At 42.9% G+C, this 9,426-nt stretch overlaps 1 protein-coding gene across 2 annotated transcripts in view; it reads left to right on the top strand.

Annotated features, from left to right (window-relative positions):
* The first annotated feature begins 7,485 nt into the window (after positions 1 to 7,485).
* BARD1 (BRCA1 associated RING domain 1) overlaps positions 7,486 to 9,426 on the top strand; it is an 88,422-nt gene continuing 86,481 nt past the window's right edge. For both annotated transcript variants that reach the window (XM_027591484.1, XM_027591483.1), the window contains exon 1: positions 7,486 to 7,731. In XM_027591484.1, the coding sequence (XP_027447285.1) occupies positions 7,589 to 7,731 (143 nt within the window). In that variant the 5' untranslated portion in view covers positions 7,486 to 7,588. The remainder of the gene's footprint in view (positions 7,732 to 9,426) is intronic.

The raw sequence follows: 9,426 nt of genomic DNA, 5'->3' as shown, positions 1-9,426 counted from the left end.
TATCCAACCATTTTTGACCTAGAAAACAGTAATTTCATATGCTTTAAACAAATATCTTTGCTCTCGTCAAACTGGTGCCAATGTTCCTCTGTCATTTGTGTCTCTGTGTTCATGCAATTTTTCACATCTGAAATAATCTTTCTCCTCCCTCCTCCCGCTGCTTCAAACCTCTCATCTTCCAAGACTTAACTCCTACTTTCACCTCTCCCACAAACATAGCCCTGATTCTTCATTAAGCAATTTAAGCATTGTCTCCCCTGACCTTTTGTGATACTTATACGTACACCACATAATTGAACACAATTGTTATCTGTCTCATATTATTTGTATTGTTTCTTGCATTAGCCTTGTCTGTAACTAGACAGTTCTCTGAAGGGAGAAACTAGAAGTTAACAACATGAAGGTCCTTTTCCTCCTCTGTCAAACGGAGAGATAATGATGTCAACACCATTGGGTGATGCTAGGGTTATATGGTAAATCTGGATTATATAGACTCTTCTCTGGAAATTTAAAATGAATGTAATCTACTTTTCTTAATGATTTCAGTAATTCAGGGAAAGGTAAGATTATCATTGTGTATGTCTGGCTTAAGAATGAAAAGTATTGTATAGTGATTTTTTAGGTAATGTTTTTTGGTTTGACTCAACTTCCCAATCTTCCAAACGAATACCTAAAAATGGCACAGATAAATGGATAGATAGATAGATAGATAGATGTTGGGGGGGCACAGATACGTTTAAAAGTTGAAACACACTGGATTCCTGTCTAGTTGAGTATACGTTAGGATATTGTGGCTCTTATTACCTAAGAATAAAATTAGCATTTTATTCCTGCACCTAGAGTTTTTTTGTACACTAATAAGTGCTAGCATTTATAATGAACTTACTATGTTCTAAGGACTTTGCTAAATGTATTAGCTTATTATATTCATATAGCAGCAACGAGGTATTTTCTATTAGTCCCATTTCACAGATGAAAAAAATGTAATCTATTTTTTGAGATAGTGAGAAAGGTAACTAAATGAAGGCGTTTGCAAAAATATGAGAGATTAATGAATTCTCACAGAGAGTGATTTTACAACAGTAACTAAATTTTAATTCAGCTTTCTAAAACTCTAGAACGTATTGCTGAAGGGGTATGAAGGGTTATTACCAATACTAGTAAAGTGAATCCCCTCTGAGCAAGGCATAATTTCTGAAGCAGTGTATATAGATGGGAAAAAAAAAAGGTTTGTAATGACCACTGCTTTCAGGGATAATGGTATACAGTATTCACTCATTTCTTCTTCTTTTTATTGAACACATACTGTATACAAGGCATACTTAAATATACTAGTTACCTCTTGTCCATTGAAATTTAAGTTATTGTATGAATTTTGATTAAGCTGATTACAAAATTTTGAAACACAATGGAATCCAAACGAGGGCCAACGCTCATTTCCTAAATGAACATTTTATGTGCAAACAAACAGCTGTTGAAATTCAACAGAATTTAAAACAAGCTGTTCGTAAATTTTACTGACAGCTGTTTTTGGTGATTTTTGTCAACAGAATTTTCCTGCTTTCCATCACACCATTTTTGTTTTTTTTATTATAGTGTCCCCTCAAAGAATAACTTGCTTGCTTTAATCACGTTTACAGAGATTTATGACCTGATGCTTATTCAGTGGTAGAGCTTCTCAACACAAAATGTCAGTGAGCCTGTTATAAATTGCTTCCGGCATTCCTACTCTATCTTTTATTTGGCTGGGGGTATTTCCACCTGAAAGTGATAAATCCCTGGTATAACCGCTTTATGTGCTTCAGTAATTACACTGTACAGAGAAAGGGGGTTTCTACTGAGGTGTCTCCTTAAAAATAGCAAGCGATAAAAGGCAGTGGAATGGGCTGAACTCTCAATGAGTCCATTGAACAGAAAACAATGACCAGTGAAATATGTGTGTCAGACTGTATTTGATAAGTGATCAGGCAATACAGAAGATACCCAAACCTTTAAAACCACTGCTGTAGGGACATATTAATGTAACTATGTCCTTAGACTAGTTACTTTTGATCCTGTGACAGAAATCTGGCAGATGCCCACAAGAATGGAGCTAACATTCTTTCAAACACCATCTCAAAAGATCTAGATGCTTCTAGAGACTTGGGTAATTTTTCAGTGAATTCCGAGGTCTACGTGACATTGAGACTGTGTCCTTATATGTAAGTCAGAGACAGCAGCATGTCAAAACAGTTCAGTATACTGCAGCCAATAACTTGATCCCTAGATATATGCACAACTGTACCAATCAAGAAGAGATCCACATTGGCCTTAAGTGGTAGGTACTGATTAGTTTGGGCCATATTTTTTTTTTTTTTAAAGATTTTATTTATTTATTTCAGAGAGAGAGAGAGAGAATGAGAGATAGAAAGCACGAGAGGGAAGAGGGTCAGAGGGAGAAGCAGACTTCCTGCTGAGCAGGGAGCCCGATGTGGGACTCGATCCCAGGACTCCAGGATCATGACCTGAGCTGAAGGCAGTCGCTTAACCAACTGAGCCACCCAGGCGCCCCGGGCCATATTTTTTTTGTTTGCTTCATATAAGCTATAGTACACAGAACAAACTTATTGTTTTTCATTGCTGAGGACATTTTGCTCTTAAAGGATGAACAAAATATTGTCAGTAAAAGATCTCCAAGTTAATTGAACAAAAACCATAAAGATTTTTTTATTATCTGGTCCTAATATCATGCCATGGATGGTGTTAGGAATCCAGTGGATACTTCGAGATGATACTAAAAAAGATTATGGTCATTAAACAAAATGCAAGCTGCCTTTCAGAGTTATTGTGTCATATTTGCAAAGGAATTGCTATGGCAAGTATCTCTGCTCCAATAGTCATGAAATGAGTGGCTCCTTCTTACCCAAAATATGTACTCTTTCTTAACAGAATTTTAAAGCAAGGGTAACTGGCATAGTGCAACTCAAAAATGCTAGAACTAGTCCTAAAATTGGGAATAGGTATTGAGCACTTGTTGTGAATTAAGCTTATTGTGAATATATGTATTAAAGCACATTACATGTCCATTGTGAAGGAATATCCATTGGTTGTGCTGTGCTCCTGGTTTAGAACATTTTTCACGATTTGTAATTCCTTTCTCACAACAACCCCACAAGTGTGAGGTTAGTATACATTCATTCTAAATTTACAAAAGATGAAACTAAGTTCCAAAGTAGGTTAAAACAATGGGGCCCTGGAGCCCATTTTAGGAAATGGCAGGACTTGGTCTGTAACCCAGTTCTGCTTCACTCCAGAGCTCTATGCACTTAATCATTATGCCACACTGGATTCCAGAAAAAATAGCACAGAGCTTAGGATTTTAACTTAGGTTAAGAGCATTTTCACCTAGGAAGCTAACTCGGTCAAATGTAGAGAGCACAGACCACTCCTTGGTGCTGTGGCAGTTTGTTCCATGCCATCAATTATCACATTCAATTGTTCTTTATTAATTGTTCTCAAACTGCAGTTCTTGGAGGGAATCTAGGTTTCATAGAGGTCCTTGCAAACCAAATTCATATCTGACAAAGAGAATGCACTCAGAAGAGTCAAAGCGGTTGATTCCACTGCCTGGCACCATAATTAAAAGCCAGAGAAGAATTAGAGTACATGCTGAATTCGGGAGATAGCTTTACATGCCGCGGCAGGAGAGTCTTGGTATTATGTTTGTCCCATTTTGCTTGTTAAATATGTTTATCCAAGTGAATATGAGGAAGATTTACTACTTTGTGAAATCCTTCACAACACAATGGAAGAAAAAAATTAGCATTTAGACTGTTTTCAACAAACTGTTATATTGAGCCTGCAGATCAGGAAAGAGACCAGACCGAGATGCCTTTGGAGTATAGTAGCACTACAGATGATAATCAGTGCGGTGAGGAAGGGCAGGAAGATAGAAGGATAGGTAAACAGGCTCAAGCAAGCCAATTTATCTGCCTCAGAATGCCTGTAGGACCCGAGTTTTATAGTGGGTAGGCTGAATAATTTTGTAAGATCCTAAGGTACTGGGGAATACTGCTGAGCTGGAAGAGAGCAGACTGGGAGCAAAGTGGAGCAACACACTTCAACTCTGATGTCCTCGGGAGGTCCTTGCGGGGACACAGAAGGGGAATTAAGACATTTAGTCCCTTTTAAAGTGAAGACAAGCTATTGCGAATGCCCTATAGGGCTTTACCAAGACCCTATAGATGGACTGGATTTTCCCAGGAAATTTCTCTCTGGAAGCAGAGTTTCAAGATTTGATGCATTCTTGGTGTACCTCATCCTGGATTGGTTGCCCATCTTTTATGCACACACATAAATGCACGTGGGAGAAAGAATTGGCTCTTGAAATTCAGGATCCAGGGCTAAAAGTAAGGGTTGATTCAAAAACACAAATCTCATACCACCTCATGCCTGTCAGAATGGCTAAAATAAAAAACACAAGAAAAAACAAGTGTTGGCAATGATGTGGAGAAAAAGAAACTCTTGCACACTTTTGGTGGGAAATGCAAACTGGTGCAGCTAATGTGGGAAACACAGGCAAAAGAAATGTAGCTTAAAATCTTCTTACAGCTTGCAGCCCACTGGTAGATCCCTGAAACATGCCGAGCGTGACCTTCCTCAACGAACTTGTGGCTGCCTTAGTACCTTCGTGTTTATTTATTTATTTTTTTAAGATTTTATTTATTTATTGGACAGAGAGAGACAGTGAGAGAGGGAACACAAGCAGGGGGAGTGGGAGAGGGAGAAGCAGGCTTCCCGCGGAGCAGGGAGCCCGATGCGGGGCTCGATCCCAGGACCCTGGGATCATGACCTGAGCCGAAGGCAGACGCTTAACGACTGAGCCAACCAGGCGCCCCAGTACCTTCGTTGTTTAAAGGGCACCTTGTCTTGGCAGCAGGTGGCCCCTCCAGGTCCTGAAAGCCTTGCTGCCAGATTCCCTGGGGTCTTAACCTATCCCTAACCCCCTCTAATTCAAAAGTAAAAAATCAATCACTCCTCACAATCCCAGTAGAGCTCTTCTGCCCAGAGGTCCTGTCCCTTGAGTAGGGAAGTGGTGAAGGTCTAGGCAAGAGAGACAGGAGGCCCCTGACCCGGCTCTGAAACTATTCCTGGCAGGTGGAGATGCTGAGACAGAGCAGAACAAGAGATAAGGGAACAAACCAAGAGGGCACAAGAATCTCAAGGCCGTAAGCTTTCCAGTCAGTTCTCAATAAAAGAGCGCCCCTAAAAGCCCTCAGTGGCCACCCATTAGGGACCCTTTTCACTCTCGAGAGCTTTTTTCTTTCCTTTCGGCTCTCACCTTCACCTAATAAACTTTCACTTCACTTCACCCTTTTGTGTCCGCGAGATTCATTCTTCAACTCCATGAGACAAGAACGCTGTGATCCTGCAACACAGCCATTGTGGAAAACAGTAGGAAGTTCCTCAAAATGTTAAAAATAGAATTCTCATGTGATCCAGCAATTCCACTACTGGATATTTAACCCAAGGAATACAAAATCACTAATTAGAAAGATACATACACCCTATGTTTATTGCTGCATTATTTGCAATAGCCAAAAGTCGGAAGCAACCGAAGTGTCCATTCATAGATGAATGTATAAATGTATACACACATACACATAGACACACAATGGAATATTACTCAGCCATAAAAATGAGATCTTCCATTTGCAGCAACATGGATAGATCCAGAGGGTATTATGCTAAGTGAAATAAGTATGTCAGAGAAAGACAAATACCATACGATTTCACTCATATGTCGAATTTAAGAAAACAAATGAACACAGAGAAAAAAAGACAAACCAAGAAACAAGACTCTTACATATAGAGAATTGGTGGTTACTAGAGGGCACATGGGTGGGGCCATGGGTGAAAGAAATGAAGGAGATTAAGAGTACACTTTTTTTTAAAGATTTTATGCATTCATTTGACAGAGAGAGACTAAGAGAGGCAGGCAGAGGAAGACGGAGAAGCTGACTCCCCGCTAAGCAGAGAGCCCGTCATGTGGCTCAATTCCAGGACCCTGAGATCATGACCTGAGCCGAAGGTAGCCACTTAACCAACTGGGCCACCCAGGTGCCCCAAGAGTACGGTAATTGTGACGAGCACTGAGTAATGCATAGAATTGCTGAATTACTATATTATACATCTGGAACTAATATAACACTGTGCTAACTATACTGGAATTTAACAAGTAAAAGTAAAGCATCCTCCACTTGCACTATAACAGGGCTGGAAGGAAAGAAGTAGAAGGGGAAGCTGCAGATGGGAGAATAACCTGGCTTATTCTCTTGATGAGTTTATTATGGCCACCATCAAACAGCTGTTGGGAATTTCATGAGATTTGGCAAGAGGTAATGGGGCAATGGCAGAAGGAAGGAAAAGGAAACTAATGGAAGATCTCATTGCCCCTGTATCACAATCCATTTAGCAGCACTGTACAAATAGGCCAGTGACAACTGTTTGGTCCTTACAGCATTTTACCAAAATGTGAAATTTGCACTTACTCTCATCAGTTACATTACGTCCTAATTGAACAAGTGTGAGAACTCCCCAATTTACTCCGTTACACACACCACAGCAACGCTTTAACATTTCAAGTCTTCTAGAGTTTGATTTCTCTGAGGCTCTGCAAAGAGTAAGCATTAGCTTAACAGGGTTAATAATAATTTTCTTGACTACCTATGAGATTAAGAAAAAAAATTTTGTTTACTATGCTATTATAGGTCAGTTAAAACACCCTATAAGATCTTAGTTTTACCCATTCTGCTTCTACTAACCAAGTGTTTATTTGGAAATGTTTTAGATGGCTACAGTGTAGCCTAAGGATTGGAGGGGCCTTGGGTGGACACAGGGATTATCAGCCAGAAAGCTATGGGAACAGTCTAGGTGAGAATGAGACAAAGGGCCTGTGGTGGAGTGAAGACAGAAGTGGGTAGATTTGAGAGTAAATCAAGGAGGGAAACGCAAAGATTTGGCAGTAGATTGGATGGGGAGGGTGAAGAGTGCTCAGTAGGTGTTATCCATTTAATATGGTGATCAATGAAGGATTCTTATGTGGAGGGTAGACACATCTTTAACAAAACAAAAAGGCTGGAAAAGGTGGAGGGGAGGAGAAAGTTAACTTTAGGAGTAAAGAAGGTGGCGTATTCAGTGTCATGATCAAAGCTTTCCCAAGTTTTACGGTAGTCGAAACAGCAGTCCTTAGAGATTATTCTCAACTAAAAGTTCCCTCCATCCGTTAAGCCTTGCCGAAGGTCCCTAGAGCCGTCGGTTCAGGAAAGTCAAGGACTGGCTTTTTTTTCTCGTTTTCACCCCTCCGGGCGTTCTGCACCCGCCCCCTTTCCCGCCAACCGCAGGCCCCACCCCTCCCGTCCCGCGCGCCCGGACTTTTGGCGCCTTTCCGCGGCCCCGCCCCTCGGGCCCCGCCCCCCAGCGTCCTGCCCGCCCAGACTCGGGGACCGCTGCGGCCGGGGTCGGGTCGCGGGCCTGCGGCGTCTCGGTCGTTGCCCGAGCCCGCCGCGGCTCCAGCCCTGGGAGGAGCACCTCCCCGGAAGGCGGGGCGATGCCGGGGAACCGGCAGCCGAGGGTACGCTCCGGGAACGAGCCTCGTCCCGCGCCCACCATGGAGCCGGAGGGGCGCGGGGCCTGGGCCCACAGCCGCGCCGCGCTCGACCGGCTGGAGAAGCTGCTGCGCTGCTCGCGTTGGTAAAGACGGACCCTCGGGCGGGTTGCCGCGAGGGCGGGGGTCAGGGTCACCCCAATCTGGGGGGGGGCGGGGATCTTTTCAAACCCCGGGTTCCCTCTTCCCATTGCCGTCCCGCAGTCGGGGCGGCGAGCAGAGTTAGTACCTGCCCAGGGATCTGGTGTTAAGTTAGCCCCTCCCTGGTCCCGGTTCACAGCCTTTCCGCGCGGCTTTCTTGCCTTTTCTTCAAACCCAACGGAGATGGTAGTTTTCGAACTTAGCGGGCCGAAGACGCGTCTGGAGGTGTGGTTAAAAATGCAGATCCCAGGCCCCGCCTCCGGAGTTTGACTTCGTAGGGCTGGGGTGGGGCTAAGACATCTGCACTTTTTACAGGGCCCGGGACCCCTGCTGACCAAAGTAATTACAGCACCTCTGCCGAGGGCTGCTAAGTTTGAAGCAGTGTCGCTCATTGCTGAGCTGGCCCTTGGACCGTTTCTCCGTAGCAGCTTTTTTCTGGGGAGAGTTTTGGGTACCCTTGTTGGAGGTAGATTGAAGATAGCAGTGTGATGGACGCCGCCATTCTATTTCTCAGTTTCTCATTTCCTTGGTTTAGTCAAAAGCCTGTACGGCTGGAGGTTCCAGCTCTTAACGGATGCTGTTTATTATCATTTTTTGTTTCTTATTTTCCTTCATGCTGTTGCGCCATGGGAGTCTTCTCACTTCCAGGTTTTCATTATATCTGAAGACATCATTTTCATGACTGCTACTCTTTTCCTGTAGCTTTTCGTACTGTACAAACCAAGGAGGTTTATAAAACGCAAGAAGGAATTGTCACCTTTTTCATTTCTTCCAGAAGCATTGATTGAGCACCTGCTGTGCGTGCAGCTCAGTGTTTCTGCATCAGTATCACTCAGGCAGGTTTTCTCTCTGCTTGTAGCTGTCCTGTGTTTCTTTTTTGGACTTTGTTTTGATTTGTTTTTTTTCCCTCTGATTTCCAACCTGCAGAACAAGTACAAGTAACACCGCAGCTTTTTCTTTAAAAATGAAATGGGCTTAGCTGTGGGGCACCTGGGTGGCTCAGTAGGATAAGCGTGGGGCTCTTGATTTCCGCTCACATCCATGATATCAAGGTCCTGAGATCTAGTCCTGGGTGGGGAGTCTGCCTGAAACTCTTTCCTTCTTCCTCTGCCCCTCCCCCTCCTCTCCCTCTCTTTGTCTTTTCTCTCTCAAATCTTAAAAAAAAAGAAATGGACTTAACTGTCACAGACTTTTGCACTTATATTGTTTTATAAAACTTTAAAAAATCATTGCACCCATTAGAAAAGTGGCACTTTTGTTAGCACATGGAGACATTCTGAGTTGTGTGGTTTTTCATAACACAGGGGTCATCCATCTGAGAATAAGAAATTTACAACTGGCTCTGCCAGTTGCTGTAATAGAAGCAATTATAATCATACCTTCATAGGTCAGCAAAAGTTAGACATTCAGATGGGACATTTCTGTATGGAAGGCATTAGGGCAGGCAGTAGCCTAGTGCTTTGCTCAGACTAGAGAGGCAGACTGCCTGAGTTCAGGTTCTAGCTTTGATACTGTGGCCCAGGTCATTCAAATTCTCTGCCTTGGCTTCCCCATCTGAGTGATAATAGTGCTCAGCTCATCCACCTATGAGGATTCCTTAATAATATATTATTGAGCACCAGCAAAGTGCTCTTTTGGCA

Source organism: Zalophus californianus, chromosome 3 (assembly GCF_009762305.2).
Source record: "Zalophus californianus isolate mZalCal1 chromosome 3, mZalCal1.pri.v2, whole genome shotgun sequence".
In the NCBI taxonomy this organism is placed as follows: Eukaryota; Metazoa; Chordata; class Mammalia; order Carnivora; family Otariidae; genus Zalophus; species Zalophus californianus.
Note: the sequence above shows the minus strand (reverse complement) of the source record. Positions and strands in the feature narration are given on the sequence as shown.